Source organism: Mobula birostris, chromosome 25 (assembly GCF_030028105.1).
Source record: "Mobula birostris isolate sMobBir1 chromosome 25, sMobBir1.hap1, whole genome shotgun sequence".
Taxonomy (NCBI): domain Eukaryota; kingdom Metazoa; phylum Chordata; class Chondrichthyes; order Myliobatiformes; family Myliobatidae; genus Mobula; species Mobula birostris.
In genome coordinates, this window is record NC_092394.1 from 3,132,981 (window position 1) to 3,158,985 (window position 26,005).

The following is a 26,005-nucleotide window of genomic DNA, read 5'->3' on the forward strand; positions in this document are numbered from 1 at the left end:
CAAATACTACAGAATTTATGAAAAACAGACTGAAACCAATGTATAAAAAACAATGTAAATATTAATAATACTGAGAAAACGAGTTGAGCAGTCCTTGAATGAAAGTGAGCTTGTAGGCCGAAGAATCAGTTTTTTAGATTTGTGGCGAGTGAAGATAAAGTGATTCAGGAGCCTGATGTTTTTTCGGGTGATAGCTGTTCCTGAACCTGGTGGTGAGGGTTCTAAGGCTTTTGCCAGATGGTGGTAGTGAGAACAGATGGTGGGGGTCCTTTATGACAGATGTTGCTTTCTTTGTGGCAATGCTTCATGTAACTATACTCAATTTGCCTGTGATGGGCTGGGCAGTATCCACCATTTTCTGTTCCTGGGCACTGGAGTTTCCACACCACAGTGATGCAACTCTCCACTGTGCATCTAGTGTCAGGAGTCTCTCTCGAACATTGTTGGAGCCAAGCAAGCAGAAAGCATTCTGTCACATAACTGTGCTTTTGGATGGTGGTAAGTCATTCACCAGCAGATTCTGAACACATAGCGGCAACAGCACTGAATGTCAAAGGGACTTTATTACATCTCTCCCCCCACTCCCACACTGGAGATAGTCACTGTGGAAACTATCTGGCATGGCTAACAGTCAAGGCCTGAATGTTGCCTTACTATCTGAAAAATACTAAATATAACTAAACTGCACAATCATATACCATTGTGCCCAATTTTTTGCCCTTTTCAAGCCCAGAAGTTAGGAAACATTGGAAAGTAGACTTAAGGATTCCCAAATCAGCTGAATGTTTGGCTGCCAACAATCAAGGCATCTTTCTTTGGGCTGTGCAACTCTTAGCCAATAGAAATAAGTACATGACAAATAGTTAATCCTTGATTTCCTGTCAATTTGTCAGGGGAACTAAAACTACATTTAGTCATCTTGCTTGTGGAATTCAGTTCTCTCATTTTCAAACTGGAGCTTTAAAAGGAACAAACAATACTGCAATGGAAGTAGTCATCACCAAACCCATAAACACAAGAGATTCTGCAGATGCTGGAAATCTTAACCAACACATACAAAAATGCTGTTAGAATTCAGCCGGTCAGGCAGCATCAATGGAAAGGAATAAAGAGTTGAGCTTTTGGGTTAAGAATCTTCATCAGGGCTTGATGAAGGGTTTCAGCCCAAACAGACTGTTTAATCCCTCTCCATAGATGCTGATGAAGTGGCATTGTCACCTTTATCACATTATAAATAAGATTATTGATGGTGAAGTAATTGACAGGATTTTGATCCTTGTGGGCAAGCTGGGTTGATGCCAATGCAGATTCATCATTGCAGCCTGGTTATAATTTCCAAAGCTTTCAAGCCAGTTATTGGTAAGAATGAAACTGTTTTTTGCTGTGATAGCAGGGATCTCAAGACACCTGCAGGTGAAGTAACTGAAAATGCTTCCAGCCAGCCACATGCATGTAAATGCATGGATATTCAGAGTCACCAGCTCTTCCTGCTGTACTTTTGAACAGGATGGGTTAAGTCCACAGATTTAACTCCATATAGTATTTGAGAGATTGGTTAACTGGAAGTAACTGCCATGTTTAATTCTGCACGTCAGCGTCTTACTCACATGAAGCTAGCTTCCCTGGCACTTTCCTTTGCACTCCCTCTCTGAACCAGATGACCCTTAGGCAAAGCACAGGTAGACTGTGGTGAGACAACTCCATGGCTGCTGCTAACTTGCAATTTACAAGTAGAGTGCAAAAAATGTGTGAAGAGAACCTAGTGAAAAGTGAATCAAGGTGAAAGAAGCAGTTCAGGTATTAAATGGTTGAGAGGGGTAGCACGGCAGGTTAGTAGTTAGTGTAACACTATTACAGCACCAATGATCAGTCCAATCCCCAGTACTGTCTGTACGGAGTTTGTCATTCTCCCTGTAAGGGTGGGCTTTCTCCCACATTCCAAAGATGTATGGGTTAGTAGGTCACATGGATGTAACTGGGCAGATGGGCTCATGGGGCCAGAAGGGCTTGTTACCGTGCTGTTTCTCTCAATGAAGCAGACAGCAAGGAAGCTGAAATAGAAGATTCAGGACCAACCCAAAAGGCAAATGAAATGAACCCGGTGTTTGTATTCTATAGCAAGGAGCCAGGAAAATGAAAGAAAATTGCTCTACGTGATGGACTTGAAGTTCTAAGAAAAATACAGAGTTCCAACATGCATCTCAGGAGCACTTGTTGAAAACCAAACTCCCCGCCGCATATGCGACTGCTGGAAATGAAAACACAAAATATGTAGGTGAACTAGAATACGGCAGAAAAATTAGTTAATGACCACACATTTCACTCCCATACAAACTGCCTGTCCTATTGCCAACATTACTCATTTTTACTGCATGCTTCAATTTCTGCTTTCTCCCTAATGCTCAACATCATCTTCAGCATTAAGATCTTGGCAAGGATCCTTTTGCTTAATTTAACTATTACCCTTCCCTAATCTATCATATTTTCAAGCCAGTAATATAAAAGCAGCCTCTTTCAAGTCTTTCCCTCCACCTCCCCACGGAACTGATTCCATAATATTCACTAATTTACTGGACAAGTTCTCCAACACCACTCAACTCAGAATCACTCACATTTTCCAGCTAAATCGTGACTGATCTTTCGCCATCTACAGAAGATGCAGATCAATCACAATCTTTCCAAATGTTTCCATGAAATTTGGAAACTTTTAGTTTTAATACCTGTTAAAGCACTTAAGGATCCAAAACAAAATCAAATATATAGAACATTACAATCCCTTGAGCCCACAATGTAGTGCTGAGACTCTAACTACTCCAACTAATCTACTCCTTCCCTCCAACATAGTCCTCCATTTTCCTTTCATCCATGTGCCTATGGCAGGGCATTCCAAGCACCCCCCACTGTTTAAAATAACTACTTGAAATCCCCCACCCACATATTTCCTTCCAATCACCTTAAAATTATGTCTCCATTTCCATCCTGGGGATGGGGAGAATCTCTGGCTGTCCACTCTATTTACACCTCTTATCATCTTGTACACATCTCAGACTCCTTTGCTCCAAAGAGAAAAGCCTTGGCTCACTCAACCTTTCATTAGACATGTTCTCTAATCCAGGCAACATTCTAGCAATTCTCCTTGGCAGCCTCTCTAAAGCTTCCACATCTCTCCTACAATGAGGTAACCAGAACTGAACATAATATTCCAAGTGTGGTCAAGCAGGGTTTTATAGAGCTGCAACATTATGTCCCTGCTCTTGAACACAAGCTGACTAATGAAGGTCACACACTTGGTCTTTGTCTTAATTACAGATTTTCACAAAATTTGCAACTTGTCCAATGCTCTACTTCCTGGTTGACAATCCTGCTTTCCAATGGACTACTATGGAATGGGCAACAGCTCTGCTAATTGTTTACTACAGATTTAGATTTCTTGGCCAAATAGACCTTATTATGGCCCTGCCCTCCCCATCTCTGCTTTTTGCTAGAACAACATTCAACAGTATTGTTGGTGAGTTTTTTCCTATGTACTTCATACAGTAACACCATCACAATTTAGTTTCTTCCTATCAGGCATAAGACACTTCCAGAGTTATCCATATTGTACTTCACCTTTCAAGGCGATAGGCTCCTTATTCTCAGAGCTAGAAGTCTGATCTACTCTACAGGTGACTAGCTCAACAATTGTTCACAGCAACCACTATATTCAACATGACAAGGGTAGAACAAGTCCCATTTACAATTTAGCTTTTATCATGTAATATTTTCTTACTGAAAATGGGCAATCATCACAGCATTTCACTCATTAAAGGATTTGGCTAAATTGTCTCCATTTGAGGAAATGGGAACTCAAAATCGCACAGTAACACACACACAACACTGGAGGAACTCAGCAGGTCAGGGACATCTACAGAATTAAAAAGTCAACGATGGAAATAAACAGTCAACGTTTTGTGCTGAGACCCTTCAATGGGACTCACTGCCTTCAGGGGTTGATGGATAGAAAGCAAGGGTTTCTGCTGAAGATGTTACAAAATAGTCAGAGTGCTACACCAGAAACAGGCCCATCTGGTCTGTGCTGAACAATGAATCTACGTATTCCCATTGACCTGCACTTGGTTCAAAGCCCTCCACACCCCTCCCATCCAAGTACCTATCCAAATTTATCATAAGGCTTCAAATTGCCTCCGCACCCACTTCTACTCGTTCCACACTCTCACCACTGAGTTAAGTTCTTCACCTTAACCTGTGACCTCTAGTTCTAGTCTCACCCAACATCAGTGGAAGACTGCTTGCATTTACCCTATCAATACCCCTCAATTTATACCTTGATCAAATCTCCAAAGTCTTAACCTATTTAACCTTTCCATAACTTAAAAACCTCTACTACCCAGCAACATCCTTGAAAATTTTCTTGATCTTTTACAATCTTACTGAACTTCCCTATAGATAGCTGACCAGAACAACACACAATACTCCAAATTAGGCCTCACCAACAACTTATACAATTTCAACATAACATCCTAATCTCCATACTCAATACATTGATTTATAAATGCCAATACGCCCAAAGCTTTATGACCCTATCTAGCTGTGACACTATTTTCAAGGAATAATGCAGCTGTATTCCCAGATCCCTCTGTTCTACAGCATTCCTCAGTGCTTTACCAGTCACCATCTAAGACCTACGCTGGTTGGTACTACTGAAGTTCAAAACCTCACTTGGGAGTGCAACGGCAGTCTGCACCTGCCTTTTTTCAGCCCACTTTTCCGGCTGTTCCAGATCCCTCGGCAAGCTTTGACTGTCTTCCTCACTATCCACTGCACCCACAATCCTGCAGATTCAGTTAACCACATTATAATTCAGATCACTGATATAAATGACAAACAACGTACCCAGCACCAAACCATTAGTCAGAGATGTAACCATCTACAACCTCTCCCTGGCTTCTCCCGCGAAGCCAATCTTAAATGCCAAGTGACTAAACCTTGACCAACTGCCCTTGTCAAAGAAATTGCTGAAGTCCACACTGACAACATCCACAGCCTTGCCTTCATCAGCTTTCCTGGTAACTTCCTCAAAAAACTAAGACTGGTTAAACACAACCTACCATGCACAAAGCCTTGCTCACTATCCTTGCCTTATCCAAATACTTACATTATATTCAGTCCCTTAGAATACCTTCCAATAACTTTCCCACAACTGACATCAGGCTCACCGGCCTATAATTTCCTGATTTATTCTCAGAGCTTTTCTTAAACAACAGAACATTAATAATCCTCCAATCCTCCAGCATTTCACCTGTCACTAAGGATGTTTTAAGTATCTTTGCTCAGGCACCTGGAATTTTTGCACTAGCCTCCCACAGGATCCAAGCGAGATTTATCCACCCTAATTTAACTTAAGACAGCAAGCTTCTGTAACCATGCTGCTCCTTTGTCTCATAAAGATGCAAAAAATTCAATTTAAGACCTCCCACATTTCTACTGGATCCATGCAGATTACCACTGATCTTCCACTTTTGTCCCCTGTAGACACTCTACGATTCTCCTTCACCTGTCTGCTAAAGCAACCTCATCTCTTCTTTCAGTCCTCCTGATTTCCTTCTCCAATGTTCTATTGCATTTCTTACTCAAGTACCTCATTTGTTCCCGGCGGCCTATACCAGCTGTGCACCTACTTCTTAACCAGGGTCTCAATATCTTTTGAAAACAAAGGCTCCTTAAATCTGTTAGGCTTGCTTTTCGTTCTTTCAGGAACATACAAACCCCATACTCTCAAAATTTCACTTTTGTAGGCCTGCCACTTATGGAATACACCTTTGCCAGAAAACAAGCTATCCCAATCCACACTTGCCAGATCCTTTCTGATACCATCAAAATTGGCCTTTCTCCAATTTTGAATCTTTTCCATATTTATAGGCATCCATTAGTCTCATGAGACCATGGATTTGAGCAGGCCTGGGCAAGGTTGTATGGAAGACTGGCAGTTGCCTATGCTGCGTGTCTCCCCTCTCCACGCCACCTATGTTGTCCAAGGGAAGGGCATGAGGGCCCATACAGCTTGGCACCGGTGTTGTCACAGAGCAATGTGTGGTTTAGTGCCTTGCTCAAGGACACAACACGCTGCTTCAGCCAAGGCTCGAACTAGTGACCTTCAGATCACTAGACGAACGCCTTAACCACTTGGCCACTTTGAAACTAATGGCATTATCATCACTAGATGCAAAGTGCCACCCTACACAAACTTCTGTCACCTGCCCTGTCTCATTCCCCAATAGAGATCCAGTATCACACTCTAATTGGGACTTTATGTACTAATTAAGGAAACTTTCCTGGACATTTAACAAATTCTTCCCCATCCAGTCCTTTACAGCATAGGAATCCCAGACAATGTGGAAAGTTAAAATCACCTACCATCAAAACCTTATGTTTCTTGCGAGTCTTGCGTTTCTTTCTCAAGTCTGCGATCACTCTAATTTGCTCCTCTAAATCCTGTGGACTGTGAGTAGCCTATATAATCCCATTAATATGGTCATACCTTTCTTATTCCTCAATTCTACCCATAAAGCATCACTAGACAAGCTGTCCAATATGTCGTGACTAAGCACTGCTGACTTTTTCTGACGAGTAATGCCACCCTCCTCCTTCAATTCCTCCCTCTCTATTACATCTAAAACAACTGAACCCCGTCTAGTCCATAATAGACTAGATGGTATAATCACAATGTATAATTTTTAGATAACAAAGTCATCATCTAAAAAGCAGCTGCTGTGGTGCCCGGAGACGTGCAGTACTTAGGAGAACATCTTACTCAACTGAAGTGTTTGCATTTCTACTACATGCAGTATACACTGGGACCAGATCTACCACCACACATTCATAACTGCTACTGTAGTTGCAAAATTGTGAAGGGATCCTGTCATCAGAACAGAAACAGACGGCCATTCAGCTCCTCTTGGCTGCTCTGCCATTCAGTAAGGTGTGGATGGTCTTGTATCACAATGCTGGTTTCTTGCATCAACACCATATTGTTAACATCAACATTCAGAAATCTATCCAATACCTCAAATGTAATCAAAAGCAGAGTGCAGCTGCTCTTTGAAGCAGGAATGCCAAAATATTTATTAGCCTCTGGGCAAAATTCTCATCTGCCCTAGTTGGACAACCATTGAGACCATCACTCCTAGCTGGAATTTAATGGCAATTGCCACCAACTATAGAAGGCATATACAACAGCTCATCTCAAACAGCTGTGATGTAGAGTCCAGTGAAGCTGAGATTATCCACATTACAAGTCAGACCAACACCCCAAACTACTGACAAACAAATAGATTAAGATTTTAACAGCAAGTAGGTCACTCAGTCCTGTAAGCCTTGTATTGCCTGATCTGACTACATCCTCTACTTTACAATTCCACCTACCACAGTGACCTTTTCACTTCCTTTGTACACTGCCCTTTTGATTGTCTAAATAAAATCAGGGCAGACACCTAATGCAAACAATGGACTGCCTTCATTATCTTCCTGCAGTCACAAGACAAAATTACTGCTTTTTGAATTGGCAGCCATCAACCCAAATAGATAACATAACACAAGCACACACATCTAAATGCTATTTAAAAACTGTTTGCCCTAATGTCTAACAATGGTTTCTGGCATCTCCAACCCTGCCTGAAACTATAGTGAGCAAACAGTTGTGAATTGTCTGCTTAATTTTCAACTATCAGTGACAATTACTGCTTTTTGAACACAAGCACATGCAACTGACACCACTTAAAAACTTCTAAGCATGGTGTAAAGTCTAATGGCCACACTATTGCACATGACTGACTAGTTATAAACTGTTCAGCAACAGGCTCCTGTCCCAAATTAAAGGAGGGAATCCCAGCTATTTTCTCAATTTGTTTTTATCCCTTAAGAATTGTCCCAAACAAGCAGCTGTCCCGATTAACCGATGTCCCAATTAATCGGAATCCACTGCATTTTCAAAAAAAGTCCAGGGCTCTGCTCCCACTGTCTTTTGAAAAGTTTCAAGGGCAATTCAGTATCTTTGGGGAAAAATTACCTCTTCTGAAAATGGCCACCCCCTTAATTTTAAACGGGTATCATTTGTTGAGATTTTTCCCACTAGAGGAAATATCTTCACTACCTGATCAAAGCTCTCAGGATCTTGTACTTTAATCATCCCATTTCCCCCCATCAATTCTAGCAGATGCAAGCCTAGGCTATCCAAGCTTTCCTCAGACAAGCCCAAGTTATTTAAGATTTTAATCTAATGGACTTTTTGGCGAGTTAACATCCTTTCTTAAGCAAAGACAAATAAATACTCAACACTCTAAATAACCTCAACTTCTATTCAATTTCACTTTGAGGTGAAATTCTTCCCCTTCCTAATCATTAATATTACCTGCACACTATCCTTTTAATAGTGCATTTAGATCTCTGCATTTCAGAGTACTGTGATTTTTCATACCAAAATGAAATTCATGCTATACTCCATTTTCCATACCTCTGCCCATCAACACTATCCATATCCTTTGTAGTCTTCTTTTCAGAACTTTTGTGTCATCAGTAAACTCAGTAATCAAACTTTTGTTAACCTTATCCAAGTCATTTATATAAAAGGTACTAAGTTGAAATCCCACCACACCATTCAGTATATCTTGTCAACCAGAGAAAAACAATTGATGTGAACTAATTTATTTAGCCAGGAACACTGCAGGGCAGTTTAAGATTCTCAAACTTCTCTCCACTATCAGTTCAAATGTCAACACCAACTCCACACAAACAACCAATTCTTTCCTTAATGTCTGCAAAGAAAAAGTGACCATCAGGATAAACAGTAAAACAGATCTTAATTTAGGTTCTTTTATTTTAAGTTTAATATTAATCCATGCTGTGTTTCAGTAAGAAGGATACATATCTGTATCGGTGGCTCCAGTCAGATATATCCAGTAGTACAAATTAGCTTCAAGTTACACATACTGAACAGAGAGAGAAACAAGGGGGCAGTGGGAGGAGGGAGAGAAAGAGGAGGAATGGGTCAGAAAAAATTTTTTTTTTAACAAAGCATGCAGGCTTCAACAGCAGCTCAAACACGACCTGCTCTGCCAGGATGGACAAAAAAATAACAGCAAAGGACTACCCATGGATTGTAACTGGTACCTGCTAGCTTCAGGGTTAAAAACACTGAAAGAAAACAGTGCACATCACGCTCAAAGACTTTCAGAGCTAGCTACTCAACTGCTCACAAATAACACAGTTTTATTTGCTTAGATAGTGGATGTGCATGTACACTTTGAGGTGTAAAGCAAACCAAGAGCATGCAATCACAAAGGTGGTTAAGACTGTTTGGTGCGTTGTAAATACCTAATTTCTTTACCGCTCCCCCCCTCCCCCAAATGGACCAAAGATTTTTGCAGCATTCACAGGAGCTGGGCTCAGATCAATCACTGTGATTCATGTCTGACCACCAATTCACTGCTCAGATTGCCACGGGTAAAAAGGTGCAGGCATGAATTAGTCACAAAACTGGATTTAGTAGAATTGAACAGTTTATTCAAAAAGATTTTCAAAGGATTGTGATATCTAGTCAAAGACAGCAGGTCCCAGTTAAGCATCCACAGAGAGCCAGCATTGCCTTTTGATTTTTTTAAACAAGTAAAAAATAAAAATAAAAAAACAAAAATAATCCTCGGAACCCAAATGGGCACATAGCTAATTCTGAGGTCCAGTACCAACATCAAATTTACTGGTTCTCAGCTTGGACTGGGACTATAGGGATGGCAGGAGAGGGGCAGACAGGGTCTTCTCATTTGCCATGTCTTCTCACTGATTGTCGTCATCAACATCTTGCACCACATCTTTACTTGGTTCTTCCCCTGTGCAAAAGGGAACAAAATGATCATAAAGATAATTGGTTTACAATCTAACAACACACAGGAACAGCAGCTACAAATCACAGCTCTCAGAGATACATGCAGCTTTCTAGAGATTAGCTGGCACATTCCAGCTACTGAAGCAACGGGCAGCCTGCCCCAAACCATTCCATATCTACTGAATGCCACTACTCTTCAGTTCAGGCTAGTTTCAACTCTACTTAGCTTCAAGCACACACTCAACAGATGATCAGACAACTGATAAATCCTCCCCCACCTCCACTGTTTTTACCATGAGAAGATGCAGGATCTGATCACAGAGTAACAAGTTATTCTGCACATGCTACAGAGAGTATATCCAACATTTTCTCCCCTTGTTAGAAGGGCATGGAAACAGGGCCTGATCAAAATCACCAACTATAAATTAAATCAAGTGCCTTCAGCATTATTAGTGGTTACAGCAGAGAAATGGAGAGATCAGATGACTGGTGTTATGCTTGTGTCCAGACCAAAGTGAACACCTGGCAAACACTACACTTCCAACTGTTGGGTACAACAAATCCAGCTTCTGACTACAAAGATCTCAAAATACTCGTACATGAATGTTCAACATACTCACACTTTAGCAGGCTTACTTTAGATTGCATTAGATCTGTTAAAGTAACATTGGAAGTAATTTCATTTAATTACTATGATAACTCAGATGGGCCCAAAGCAGGCCACCTTCCAAAGATAGAATCACTACCTTCAGGAATCATTTTCTACGACTTAGTGGCCATAAGTACAATTTTGATTATTCTAGGTAAAAAAAAATGTACATATGATTATGTAACAGGAACAGCAATTCCTCAGAGAAGAATTTAGTCAAATTGAAAAGGTTCAGTAGCCAACTCTAAACCCCAACACATTTTAAACACTGCTAGGATTCCTAACTTTTAAGAGGAAACTGGTTCAACACCAAATACATCTCTCTCCATGGAGTGACATTACTACATCTAGAATTTAGGCATAATTTCTATCTATTAATAACCAACAGTGGAAAACTACTGTTGCTATAACTACCAAGCTATTTACCATTGTTTCTGGGTTAGTTGAAAACTGCAAAACTCTAGCATGCACCAATGCCACTTAAATTTTGAGTCTAATTATCAGTTAACTCCACACCAACTCTCCCGCACTCCCCAAAAAATTGACTGAATATATCATTTTGTACTAAGTTCAGGGGAAGATTTCAGTGTGAAGGGCAAGTTCCTGGTTTAACTTCAGTGCAAATACACTACATGGTTTTAATGAATAACACAAAAAAATACTAGAGGATTCTGCTAATGTTTTGAGCTGAGACCCTTCATCAGGACTGGAAAGGAAGGCAGCAGAGTACAAACTAGCAGGCATTGCACCCCCCCCCCCCCCCCACATCTGCATCTGGCCACATCATGGTAGTAGAGCAAGCCACAGGCAGACCTGTTGGTAGGGATCGGGAGATCCTGGGTGCTGTGGTAGACAGAGCAAAGGTGCTCAAAGCAATCCCCTTAATTGTCAGGTCTCAATGTAGAAGAAGTCAACACCAAAAGCAATGGATGCAATAAAACACTGGCAGGTGAAAGCACCACTTCAACTGGAAGGTTTCGGGTCCTGAATGGTGATGAGGAAGGTGCCGGGGCAAATATAGCACTTAGCACAGTTGCAGGGGTAATTGGGAGGGTAAAGGGGACAAGGGAATCCTGGAGAAAGCTATCCTTGCAGAAATACAGAAATGGGTGAAACCACATCACACCTGAGCAGACCCACAAGTTGAAATGCAGCTTTGCCGAGTATGTTTCAACTCTATTAGAGCAACTGATTCAGGTCCAACTGTGAACAACTACACAAAAGTTAACACAATGACGGGCTGATGTCACAGAAAGGAAAACCACAATCCAATTTTGATTTTCCTTGTTTGCCTATAAAGATTTTAAGAACTCAACTGGGGTTACAGCATAAAGTATCCATTTGATTAGTAAACACATCTCAAAGATATTAGCATAAAGCTCATGTTTCTGGGAGTGCTTTTGTACTACTCAATAGTCAGTACTATTGGCAGGCAAGGTATACAAAGCCCTGCACAGAATTAGGGGGATGGGGTGTTGTTTTGGGCCCTGAATTTTGTTTGGTTGCAATTTTTGTCAAGCTACTAGTTTTACTTTCTTCTGAATCTTTACATCACCAGAACTGAAGACAGCATTTTCCGCTGTCCCAGACACGGTCATGTCATTTGAAACAGCTGCCAGGATGGAGAACATCAGAATTAGGAAGCATCTGATCTTCACTGGTTAACTCCACAAGTTACTGAGAGCACCAGCACAACCAAACACCTAGGTTCAACTCTCTAATGTTCTTGGGATAATTACATCTCACAGCTTTGAAATTTACAGCAAGAAAAGAATCACAAAACGGTCCTGAATCAGCATTAGTTAACAACTTACTGCTTGCAAGCCAAAAGCCGCACATTATGCATCATTAGAATTTAGTTTGAAAATGGGACTGTGACATCTTGGGATATGCAAGAACTGCTTGGCATTTTACAGCGACTTACAAATTACAGATTACAGGGGAGTGAATGGTTCATATCCTTTAGGAATCTATTCAGGAAGGAGAAAAGTAAAACAGAAGAAAATGAATATAGAAACAAAAGAATATTTAACAATGCTACAACTAAGGACACAAGTAATAGAATAAAATTGCTTGAAATGCAAGATGAATTATACTAGGCAGCCTAATTACCTTGTAGTGCCAATCCCAAATGTAATTATTCACTCAGCAACCAAGCTGACATTCAATACCATTAAGGTTACATTCAGCATTATACTTCCTGATAGAAATGGTTTTCACAATATTAAATCGAAGAACAAAGAGCAAGAGCACTAAAGAAATTCAGCAATGTATTAAACCTAGCCACCCTGTACATGAAATTCAGAACTAAAGCTCAATTTAGAGCATATCAGTTTTAGATTTGGGGGAAAAAAGGGGACTAATCAAAGTGCAGTGAAAGATGCCCCAACTGACAAGTTCTTCTGAGAATTTTTGGCCTTTAACCCAGTTTTGTGTGTCACAGTTACTGCTGCCAACTATGGAAAGATCAACCTGCAGTTGATTGGACAGAATTTATCAAATACTTCCCAAACTGCCACTCAGCAGATGGCAGTGTATGATTAACACTTAAGTGTTCACTTTCCTCACTTGCTTGGATGTTGAGAATCCTTGGGACAGGATAGACAAAGCAGAGTCAATGGATGTTGTTTCCTTGGACTTTCCAAAGATCTTTGACAAGATGACTGAACAAGACAAGGGCCTATGGCGTTATGGAAAGAAACCAAGAAGGCAGAGTAGGTAGGAATAAAGGGGATCTTTTCTGGTTGGCTGCCGGTGACTAACTGTGTCCTACAGAGGTTGATGTTGGGATTGCTTCTTTTCACATGTCAATGATCTGGATAATGGGATTGCTGGCTTTGTGGCCAAGTTTGTGGATGATTAAAAGATAGGTGGACAGGCAGGGAGTTTTGAGAAAGCAGGAAGCCTGCAGGTCTTGGACAGATTAGGAGAATGGGGAAAGAAGAGGTCAATGGAATACAGCATAGGCTAGTGCATGGTAATGCACTTTGGTAGAAGGAATAAAGATGTAATTATTTTCTAAACAAGGAGATTTGGAAGCAAGGGTAAAGAGGATTTGGGAGTCCTCGTGCATGATTCCCCAAAGATTAACTTGCAGGTTCAGTTGGTGGTAAGAAAGCCAAATGCTTTGTTAGGGTTCATTTTGAGAGGATTAGAATATAAAAGGAAGTAATTCTGAGGCTTTATAAAGTGCTGGTCAGACTGCACTTGAGAGTATTGAGGTAAGTTTTGGGTTGGGCCCCTCCTCTAAAAAGATGTGTTGCCATTAGAGGTTCCAGAGGAGGTTCACAAGAATGATTCTGGGAATGAAAGGGTTAAGTATGATAAGTATGAGGAGCATTTGATGGGTCTGGACCTGTACTCATTGGAGTTTAGAAGATTGGTGGTGGGGGAAGAAGAGAAAAAGAATCTAATTAAACCCTCTAAATATTGAAAGGTTGAGAGTGGATGTGGAGAGGATGTTTCCAATAGTAGTTCAGAGGTCAGAGACTCAGAACAGAAAGGCATCCCTTTAAAACAGATGAAGAGGAAATTCTTTAGTTGGAGAATGGTGAATCTTTGGAATTCATTGCCAGACAGCAATGGTGGGAAAATTACTAGGTATATTTAAAGCAGAGTTTGAATTAGCCAAAGGTTATAGGGAAAATGGGGTTGAAGAGGAAATCTGTCATGATTGAATGACAGAGCAGACATAATAGGGCAAATATGCAATTTTGCTCTCAAGTCTTAAAGCATTTATGTCCATAACATGACTGCAAACGAAGCCTTACAAGTGGCTACTTAAAAGACCCAGAAGGCTTTCATAAAACTAAAACCACAATGTACCAATTTGAAACACAAAACCAGTGGAAATAATCTTATTAGGTTATTTCCAGTTGACAAAAGACCGGCAACGGTGACTTGACAATTCATTGCAAGTCAAATAGGATAAACTGTCCTAAAGGATGTTTCCAAAATACCAGTCACCTCAGAAGAAATCCATTTAATTTCTTATCCCTGTAATAATCTGGATGAAAAAAAGTGTCTCCATTATCTTTACTGCATGACACATGCAAGGAGATATAAAATAGTTGTACAGGTCGACCTTCACTAATCCGGCACCACTGGGACCTGAGGAGTGCCAGGTTAGTGAAAATGCCAAATTATAGGGATCACATTAAGCATAGTTACATATGGCCCTTGTGGCTACGGGGGTCAGGGGGTATGGGGGGGAAGGCTGGGGCGGTGTTCTGAGTTGGATGATCAGCCATGATCATAATAAATGGCAGTGCAGGCTCGAAGGGCTGAATGGCCTACTCCTGCACCTATTTTCTATGTTTCTATGATCAGTGCCGGATTATCGAAGGAACCGGATTACAGGTAGTCGGATTAGTAAAGATCGACCTGTACTGTGATCTCACTACATAGCTCAAACACAACCACTCCTCCTTGTGTTTCAAAGAAACAAAGGTAAAGAACAGATGCATACAGGAAAATAAGTTGATTCTACACAAGGAAATAAGATCCTGCAAATCAATAACTTTGGCCATTTACGTACCATCTCCCTGCATGTCTGAAGTCCATAGTGTCAAGTTGTCACGTAACAACTGCATAATGAGTGTAGAGTCCTTGTAGCTTTCTTCACTCAAGGTATCCAGTTCTGCAATTGCATCATCAAATGCCGCCTTTGCCAATCTGCAAGGTGAAAGTTTGTTCTATCAGTCAAATAAGGATGTGACAGTCCAGATTGGTACTTAGCATCTCAGCCTACAGCTTTTGGTGGAATGATTCAGCAGCTGGAGGAACTGCTCTAAAGGAGCAAACTCTCAAAACCTGCATAATTTAAATGAGCACGCTGTTTGTTTTGGCAGCACTGCATGAGAAAAGAATGTCGACTGGAAGTTCATCGAATATGTACCAGGAAACTTTTATCCATTTGAAGCACAGAAAGGGCAGCGGAGACATTAGTTTAATGTTACACACCAAGGTTACAGTAATCCCTCAGATTGGCATCCTAGAGTGGGGATAGATCAATTAATTTACAGATAGAGCGCAGAACAGGCCCTTCCAGCCCAGTGAGCCGCGTCGCCCAGCAATACCCCTGATTTAACCCTAGCTTTATCACAGGTCAATTTACAATAAACCTATTAACCTGTATGTCTTTGGATAATGGGAGAAAACTTTGGCACCCTGAGGAAACCCACACGCTTACAAGCTTCTTACAGAGGACGCCAGCACTGAACTCTGAAATCCCACACTGCAAGCTGTAACTTGCACGCTGACAACTTCTAACATAGTGAAATAGCACATACACAAGGTACTATTCAGACAAGACACCAGAGTACTCCTGGGACCCATAGTAAAGACCAAAGCCTTCAAAACAAACTAACAAAAAATAATTTTGACATACAAAAACAGCTAAGGCAACATTTGCAATTCTATATTCCATACATACCTGCAGGCACGGTCAGGGGAATTGAGGATTTCATAATAGAATACAGAGAAATTCAAAGCAAGCCCTAAGCGGATGGGGTGCGTTGGCGGAAGTTCTGTCATTGCAATATCACTAGCCGCCTTGTAAGCGACCAAGCTGTTCTCTGCCGCTTCCTTCCTGTCATTCCCTGTTGCAAACTCTGCCAGATACCTGTGGTAATCACCTTTCCTGCAATAAGAACAACTAACAATTAGTGATCCCAAGCAACATCACTGCAGTGGTTTCATTCCCATTATTCACTGCAATGGAGATTTAAAACCAGTTTCATTAAAACAGATCAACACAAAAATTACTTGCTTTTGAAAACTGCCAGTAATTAAATGATTCCCACATTACTGTACCTCCTTCCTTTACATTATGTTCTATCCCACATCTCAAATAGAAGCAATTACAATGAGACTAGATTAACATCTATTGTTTAACAAAACCAAGCAGAAGTCAGTAGGTTCATCAAGGCTACTCCAACTTTCATAACTTGTCTGCCTTAGGCCTTTGCATTGCCCACAGTTCCTCAACCTTTCAAATGCTTACCCACCACCTCAAACACCTCCACAATCCTCTTGGGTACAGGGTTCTTGACCACCACCACCTCCCACTTTAAATGACTTGCCTCTGACTTTGCAACGAGGCTTCCTTGTTGGAGTCTTCCACTACTGGAAACATCTCAACATCTACTGCCATGCCCACTTCTACTCTCAACCCTGGACTGGGGCTCAGCCATCCATATGATCACCCATCAATCATCTGCACTTTAAAGAATACAGATCCACACTATACAGTTTTTAATCATTCATGATGGACAAATGCCTTGGCACCACTATTAGCCCACAGTAAATCTTTTCTGGACTGCCTCCAATATTAGGAGGGCTACAGTGCAGAATACTCCACGTGCAACTTGACACACTGTAAAAATGAAACAACATTTATAAACCAGCTACCTTGAAAAGGCCAATAAGCCATTTACCTTTGTAGCCAGTTACATTTGTCTATCCTTTTTTGATTCCTGCAGGGGAAAAAACCTAGATCCCTTTGTACTCCATTTTGAGATTTCTCTTGAGTCAGAGAAGTTTGCCTCTTGATTTTTCTTACCCAAGAGTAGGACCTCATACTTTCCCCACATTAAACTCCATTTGATAACAGATTACCTACTCAACTATCTACATCCTGTGGCTGCAAAAGTAATTACAGCATACCAGCCTTTGCTCCACAAACTTGGTTGGTATTCTGCTACCATTTCAAGTGATTAATATTTCTGGTAAATAATTGAGGGCCAAGAATGGATCCTTGGGATACAACACTAATTACTGCTTGAGAAAAGACCCATTTATTCTGACCCAGTTTTCAATCCATATTAACACTTCCACTGATTTTGCGAGTTCTTACCTAATGCAAAAGCCTCTGGTGGAATGTTGTCAAATGCTTTCTGAAGATCAGTTTAAAGCCTTATTTCAAGGCGTAATAGCATCCTACCCTGCTTAACCCAGCCAGGATGCAGTTTAACAGTACAAAGCAGACAGTCAGTCATGGCTGCCTCTGACATATTTGCAGATATCCACATGGAAGTACACTCAAAGAAATCACTGGATAATTGTACTGATATTTTCAATGGATGTACTGGTTAATTACAGTGGCCCCAAGTATTGTTCTGATGACAGTCCAGAAATACACCTTACATTCTGTGATCACAATCATGAGGAAGCAGCTAGCAACTGGACTAGATCACTAAGGCAATATTATCATTTCTCAACTCTTGGATGAATCCCTCATAAAAAGTGCTATTTTATAATTGAGCTGCAAGCTACAGGGCAATATGTACATTCCAGCTGATTTAAACTGTGCATCGCTCCTATTGAGAGCCAGTATGACTGTGGAACACTTCTGTGCAATCAGTTCTTAAAAAGTAACTGCACACTTCCCCAAAATGCCTGGTACGTACATTTTATAGTAGAAAACCTTCGACTCCCCAGTGTTGGCAGCAGGAATGAGGTGTTTATCCAGTACATCCAGAATGTCATTACAAATTGATTTCAGCTCATTCTCAACCTGAAACAATAAAAGCACTTTAAACACTCTAGAGCCTATATAAATCACCATTATATATTGACAAGATCAATGCAAATTTCACTGGATAAAATTGTGCTTCTGCTAACATTGACAACCAGAGCTTACCAATGAGCCATGGAATGCAAGTTATTTAAGTGCAAATGTCTCAATACATTCAGCTAGAGGATAGGTTAACTGAATTGCTATGCCTCACAGCAGTTTAAAACAAAAAGTCACAGATGACAATGCATATCCATGCAGTATAGCTTTTGGGTTTGGAGCTGCGTATTGGACATCTGTGTTTGAGATACATTTAATGTGTTCCTAGATAGAAGGAAATTTATACTGATTTCTAAGGCAAAATGTATCACTGAGGCATCAAACACCACATACAAAATACTGAACTGAACAAAAGCACCAGAAGCGTGCTCAAGTGTAACACTAATTGAATGGAAGTCTGTATTGCATCACAGGGATATGATGCACCTTTAAGAGGGCAAAGTTAGATTCTAACTGATCCAAAACACCACAGTATTTGCTTTGCAAAGAATTAGGAAGTTTCCAACTGCCCTCCTAAAGGGAAACAAATGAAAAGATTTCTGAACTTGAGCCTGTGATAACCAAACCATTTCTGCCTTGCTCCAAACAGACTTTCACTGATGTAATTAAACCTCAGCCAAGAGTGACTACTATTCCGATTAGATCAGCAAGTGAAACCAATGACAAAAGGAACATGGGAATAAACTGCAATGGCCCACTTCCACACAGTACATGCAGTCATCCACTGAATGTTAGCTTGGACCACGTTCTGTATTACCCTGCCACGTTATGCTCTGTAAGATCATCCCATAAAAACTGCAGGAAACTGCAAAGAAAATTGTGAAATGTAGATCTTCAGAAGTTTCACAACTTAAGGGGGAGGAAATGAAAATACTGGAACAGCTCCTGCAATTCGCCCACTTAAAAATAGAACATTCCTACCAGCACTTAAAATTTAGCCACATTACTCTCACATACTAAGATCTCAAATGGGAATTATCTCAGAGCAGCAGATCACCATGTACAGAGGCAGGAATTTGGCACTAGACAAAATATGTCATACTACACCTATATTACATAACCACTGTGAATTACGAACTAAATGGATTTCTAAAACTGAGATTTTCCAAATAATTTGAACTGAAGTCTATATGCTAAACATCGACCAGAACAACAGAATGCTGGAATTAATTAACTTAATATCTTGGTAGCCCTTGAATCAGACTTTTCCCATCCAGCTAGTTTCCAGCATTCTCAGCTGAAATTTGCTTGCAAAGCAAGATTTGAATCTTGGTTGGAACAGAATTGATAGAACAGTAGAAACAGTTTTACTGTAAGATTAAGTTCCTGACAATGCAGATCACTCATCTGCGGCAGAGAAATATAGCTAAACCAAGCACTGCTCCCTATGGCTGGAAGGGTATTTAAAAATAAAGGACCTCCTTACTACTCAATCAAGGTTGAGCTTTATCTGCAGAGTTGTTAATACGATGGAACCTTTTAAAAAACAGAATTTTGCCATTTCTAGCCTTATGGTAAAGCAGGAATGGTTGAGCCAAGGCACAAACCTGATCAACTCTTAAGTCATAGAGCATCATTTATACCAAATATGCAGAACAAAGGTTATATATATGTACCTACTCCCAGTGTGGATAATAATCCAAGGTATGAAAGGGTTAGTCTGTTACTCTTGTTTTCCTTTTAAAATGCTTAAATCTTGAGAATATTTTCAAGACTGTCATCAGCTGCTCTGACCAAATGGCTATCTGGACCAACCCCCTGCAATCAAATCTGGCAGGGACCCCATCACCTTACCTGGCAACTTTGCATTTTCTCCAAAGATCATTTAATTGTACAATGAAAGTAACATTGAACAGAATTTTAATAAGATAATTAATACAATACACAAAACAAAATCAAGCCCAATGAAAAATACTGAGGTTCAGAAATCAGTGTTGTAAGCAACCAAATCACTGTCTGCTGACATACACTAACACCTATAAATTTGTAAGGCTCACCGTCTGTCTGTATTCACGGATCATTTTTATCTTTTCCTCTCCACCCTTATTCTCCTCCTTCTGCTCAATACTGCTGATTATCCTCCAGGATGCTCTCCGTGCTCCAATAACATTTTTGTAGGCCACAGACAGCAAATTCCTTTCCTCAACCGTCAACTCCACATCCATACCAGCTACTTTCTTCATCGATTCCACCATTTCTGTTGAAGAAGGAAATGTGTTTATTGGCATAGAAACAATGATTGACCAATCTAAAGCCATAACTGCAGCCTTGCAAGTTTCTCATTTTATTATTTGATGCAAAATTAATCCTTGTAGAGCAAGAACCTCAAGTTTTACTGTTCTAGGAGAGCTACCAAACACTTTTGCACTAATACTCCACATGCAAGTTGCCAAGTTTAGTGTTCAGTACAAAATTAACTTTGATGTCATACAACTACCTTGGGTGGATGCATTTTTGCTTTACACCTTAAAACTGCTAGTTTGTTTAATTTAACTAAGCACTACACAAGCTTCCATTATTCTTCAGCAGGGAACTTACAAACTGAATTAGCTGGAACAAAAGATAGAATCAAGATGAGACAAGTTTGCCACATTCCCTACTAATCTACATACATATAAAAATTGGGAGCAATTTTAAACACACACAAAATATTGGAGAATCTCAGCAGGTCAGGCAGCATCTATGGGGAGAAATAAAGTTAACATTCAGGCCGAGACCCTACACCAGAACTGGGGAGGAATGGGGCAGAAACCAAAATAAGGTGGTGGTAGAGTTAAGGAGTACAAACTAGCAGGTGACGAGCTGAAGGAATCTAAAAGACTGTAGAACATGGAAGGTACTTTTACTAGTGTTTTTTCCCCACCATGATTGCTTCTTACAGCAAAGAATTCTCATTATTAAACTCATGTAATTTTCCTACAGTTTGTTAGTTCTGGACCAGACAGGTATCTGTACAATTTGCAATCCATTAGATATGTCAAGAAAACCACCCATATTTGCCAAGCACCAAAAGCAATTTTTGCTTCAGCACAGAAGAGCATCAACACTAAAACCATAAAGAAACAAAGCACCTGCTTTAAATGTCCCAAATCTCTATACAGAATACATTTAGTTGTAAAGCACAGAAACAAGACCTTCGTGCTACACCTATTGTGACCATTATGCCTATCTATACTAATTTCACTTGTTGGCATCAAGTCTATGTATCCCTCTATACCATGCTCATTCAAGTACCTATCAAGATGCCTTGTAAATACTGTTCCTGCCTCCACAAACACTGCTAGCAGTCAACTCCCAATAAAAACTATGGTGTGAAAAATTTGTCCCTTAGATCCCCTATAAGCCTCTTCCCTCTCACTTGAAACCCATGCCCTCTATTATTAGGCACCATGGGAAATAGACATTACATACTTGTACTTAACACAATCTCATATATGCTTCCATTTAAAACTATGTAGTACAAGATTTGCACACATCAACTTCAAAAACAATCAGTCGCTGATTGACAGTCAAATGCAGAAACTCAGCAAATACAAATCACTCACGAATGTTATGTATGCCACCTAGAAACACATTACACTAGCGATGTTAACTGAAATAGAAAATTATTAGACAAACTGATCTATGCCCTGACATCTACAATTAGGAGTGCATGTCTACCAATAGCAGGAGCTCCTGAGACAAGCCAGAACCACTACAAAATTTTCAATTGTGTACACCCAGTATGATTGACAGACCAGTCACAATTGTCAAAGGTAACAATTCAAGATAATTAAAGACAAGATGTAAATGCGTATCTCACCCAATTTATTACACAACAGCAAACTTACTCAACTTTTCAATCCAACTGCAAGCAAAGATCAGATTTAAAAAGGCTAATTGCAGAGAATAGAGACCTGCATTAGTCATTTTGTTTTCCTGATAGTTTGTAACATAGTCTGGTGGTCGCAGGCTATTTGTAAGGGTAGGCATAAATTTACTTTCTACTTTGTTAACTTCTTCAGATCTGGGCATTGCTGCTCATACTCAATTGCCCTATAGATGGCATATGAGAGCCACTAAGTGAAGTCCTGAAAGATTTATGAAGAGTTAAACCAGGATATAAACTCAAATAATGACAACACTTTCATATCAAAAAGCACTAAGAGGGAAACAAGCAGAGATAGTTTCAAGCACATCCTTCTTAGTGGCAATGATTTTGGCAGGGGCTGCTGGAATTAGCCTGGTCCAGTAACCACAGATCAATGTCTAGCTAGTACATCGTGCAGCCACTACGTACCAGTGGTGGAGAGAATGAAATTTAGAATGATGGATTGCTGTATTAACTGAGCAAGCTGATCCTGATTGACACTTTGGAGTATTTGGAGCTACACTCATCCAGTCTAGGTCATTCTCCACAATGTTGACTTGTCTTACAGATGGTGGAAACTTTTGAGCGTGATAGAACATCAAGCTTCTGAACTATTCTTTCCACTAGTGGGGAAATTGGTCCTGTCAATGACTATTCAACAAAGTTAACAATGGGGAACTTGGCAAGGACATTTAATGTAAAAAGAGCATTGCTAAAAGAACTCTGTTGGAGATAGGGCAACGGCATCAATATGGGTGATGCCAATAGGCTCAATAAACTGATTAGAAAGGCTGGCTCTGTTATAGGAATCAAACTGGACAGGCTGGGAGCTGTGGGAAAACAAAGGACCCTTCAGAAAATCCTGGCATTTCTGGACAATGTTTCTCACCCCCTGCATGCCACCATAATGAGTCAACCTACAGCTGGGGAAGTGATGACCCCACTCTAGTTACTGTTTGAGGTATTTTTTAAAAATTCTCTTGCTTCTCTACTAATATGTGTATGTCTGTGCACTTGTAATACTCCACTGTCTGGCTGATGCTGTCTCTCAGGTTTTTTTCCTCCCAATGCCTTTCCTACATTGGCACAACCTGACTAACCTTGAATGTTGGTACTGCATATACTGACCTTAAGTAATCTGACGTCATGCAGCAAAGATTTTAAAGATTTGTCAGCATTCCAGCATTTTCCTTCCTTGTCTCCTATAGCATACTGGGATATATCACCAGTTTTTGGGGGTTACATCTGCCTTTATGCTTGTTAAGCCATTTAATACATCCTACTTTTTAATGTTTGGAATATCACTGCCTCCCTGAAATCTGTATTTCTCATAAATGAATCCCTTAACAATAGTCACTCAAACCTTGCTCACTTCCTTGTGTTCTAATCTATCTCTAATGGGCCCTACTCGCTCCCTGGCTACTTTTTCTGTAAGTATAGCTATTTAATATAGTTGGGATTTTCAAGCAGTAATATTTCATGGTCTGTCTTTGTTCTCCAATTTCATCTGATATAGCACTTCCTCTCCCTTTGCCTGCTTTCAGTATCCATTACTTGCCTCATAATCCCTTTATCAAAGCCTTAATATCTTTCAGCTTCCAGGGTTCAAGGCTTGTCGCCTTTACCTTTCTTTCACACATTCTCTCCACCCCCCATCCCCACCCCAGGGCAGTCAGGAGCGCTGGCATCCCAATACGTTTCTGCAGTTTAATTGTGTGCTCAACAAATACAATATTCCAAATATCTGCACACCAATTTGAATTATCAAGTGGTGATAATTGGGATTAGTATAGAAGGGTAACCTGATGATTGACTGGAGTGTGTCGGGCTTTAGGAGCAGTTTCTGTGCTCCATTTCTACCATTAAGGTGCAAGGTCAGTCAAGATAAGAAAATACAAGCAATAAAGATCAGTCACATAGACAGGCGAGGTCCTTGTATGAACTGCCAGAAGTCAATCCCATCTTCCTGAAAATGTAAGTACCAATAACTAGGATGCTGCACAACAGTGATAGCCAATAAACCAGCTGCAACTGGACAAAGATGAATGGGATTGTCAATGTGGTATCATCTAATCAGATCATAGAAGGCATAAGGCATGCATTCTGGTAACAGGGTTAACTTCTAATGGACCCTGGAGCAAAAAGAATATGAGACTTCAGAGTACGCAAGAACTGGGTTGAGCGCAAAGGGAATCCACAAGTCTAAAACAGATCAGAATATGATGTGTAAGGTGGTATTTCATTCAGTGTTACAGAATTAAACAGTTTCAATGAAAAACCAGTGGCATGGGCTGAATTTGCACTTAAATTGCTAACAGGTGGGAATCTGCCTCAGATTAACTCATCATCACTGACAAATTACACTGCCACAGCTAGATCTATCCCTTGTTGGTTTGTAACTTCTGGACTGGGTCTGCAACTACAAGACTTGGCCAGCTCAGTCAATGGCAGTGCTGCCAAGCTACCCTTCCCACCTCAGCCAGATTGCTACGGTTCTGGAGTTCAACTCCAGTAGTTTGTACAATCTCCCCATAAATTTGGGCATGTGAAAGCTACTAAGTCCCCATTCAGAATGCTATAAGTTAAGCTATCTATTCAGATCTCAGCTATACCTGTCTAGACAAGTCTATTCCAAGAATCAATGTTCAATACCTGCAGTACAGCTAAATTACGTATGATCAAAGGCAAACGTGTGACAATTGTATTGTAACCAACTGAACAGAACAGACATATACCCATACCCTTATGCTCCATAGAAACAAAATATGACCGATTCAGAACCACCCACTGTCTATGCACGCCCCGCCCAATGACAATACACTACAAACTCTCCCAAAATTAGAAACATCCACTTTATCGAATATTGGAGGACACAAGTTTTCAATGAGCTTCCCTCCCCCCTCATTCTTCCGAACACCAGCAAGTACAGGCCCACAGCCATCAAATGTCTTTAACTTAACTCTATAAATATAATGCTAGCTTCATTTAGCTCTCAACTTCTTGCGCTTTAAAAACTGAAAATCAAAGCTGACTGAAGATACTAAGAGGTGCTAGGGAATCAGGTACAAAAATACAAATTTAAAAATGGTAACCCTGAGTCTACCAACCCACGAATAAAACCATCTTGCTTGAAATATCTGCCATCTCACGAAACTGGAATTCCATGTACTGGCTGTCCTCCTGCACCATATCTAAATATACACTCACACACTAATGTATATTAATAAGGTGATAACATTCAGGCTGAATACAAGAGCCAAACCCAAAATGCAATACTAATTGGAAGTACTAATCCATCAAGTCTTTAAAGACCTGTAACCTTAAAAAACCTACAGCACTTGACCCAGGAACATACCTTTGAAGTAAAACCACTGGGTGTATACAGTAGAGATGCTGGCAGTGTTGGTTGCGTTGCGATGGGTGGAGAAAGCTAGACAAGTCAAAGTGTTGATATGCTCAGATTCATCCTCAGTTCTAGCAAGTTTAAGGTCTTTTCACTCAAACAGTCAGCAAGATGTACTTTATGAAGTCCTTCAGTCAGTCACAAGAATTGCAACTCAGGGAGGTCAGGTAAAATTTTTTATGGGTTCCAGCACATGTAGGGATGAAGGGGAATGAGAACGTGGATGAGTTGGCAAAGAGGATGTTAAAGAAAATATAGAAATGCACATTAGTATCAGTAAAGCAGAGGTTAAGTGTGTAATCTGGGAAAAAAAATCAATCAAATGTGGCAAGAAAGATGGGACAGGGAGGCATTTATATCAAATATATAAAAAAAAAGTGTTGCAGGTACTAGGATAGGTAGTGGATACAGAAGAGAGGAGACTGTGTGGACTAGGTTAAAGCTGGGGCACTGTCTATTAAACAAAACATTAAAAAATGATAGGAAAACACCAGACAGGATTGTGTGAGGAATGTCAGGAAGAGGAGTCAGTAGAACATGTAGTTCTGAGTTGCAGGAAGTATGGGATGCAGAGAGAGATGATGATAATCAATCTAAGGGAATTGGGGGTGCAGAAATTCACATTAAAAGGGTTACTGGGCATGGGTGAG

At 40.3% G+C, this 26,005-nt stretch overlaps 1 protein-coding gene across 2 annotated transcripts in view; it reads right to left on the reverse strand.

The window, feature by feature from the left end:
- Positions 1-8,854: 8,854 nt before the first annotated feature.
- Positions 8,855-26,005, reverse strand: part of ywhae1 (tyrosine 3-monooxygenase/tryptophan 5-monooxygenase activation protein, epsilon polypeptide 1) — a 36,148-nt gene continuing 18,997 nt past the window's right edge. The window contains exons 2-7 of one of the 2 annotated variants that reach the window (XM_072242789.1): positions 20,100-20,299; positions 17,936-18,042; positions 15,961-16,167; positions 15,064-15,200; positions 12,451-12,496; positions 8,855-9,881 (exon numbers count right to left, since the gene is read on the reverse strand). In XM_072242789.1, coding sequence (XP_072098890.1) covers positions 12,489-12,496; positions 15,064-15,200; positions 15,961-16,167; positions 17,936-18,042; positions 20,100-20,299 — 659 coding nt within the window. In that variant the 3' untranslated portion in view covers positions 8,855-9,881; positions 12,451-12,488. The remainder of the gene's footprint in view (positions 9,882-12,450; positions 12,497-15,063; positions 15,201-15,960; positions 16,168-17,935; positions 18,043-20,099; positions 20,300-26,005) is intronic. The other variant, XM_072242788.1, reaches the window with a different exon arrangement.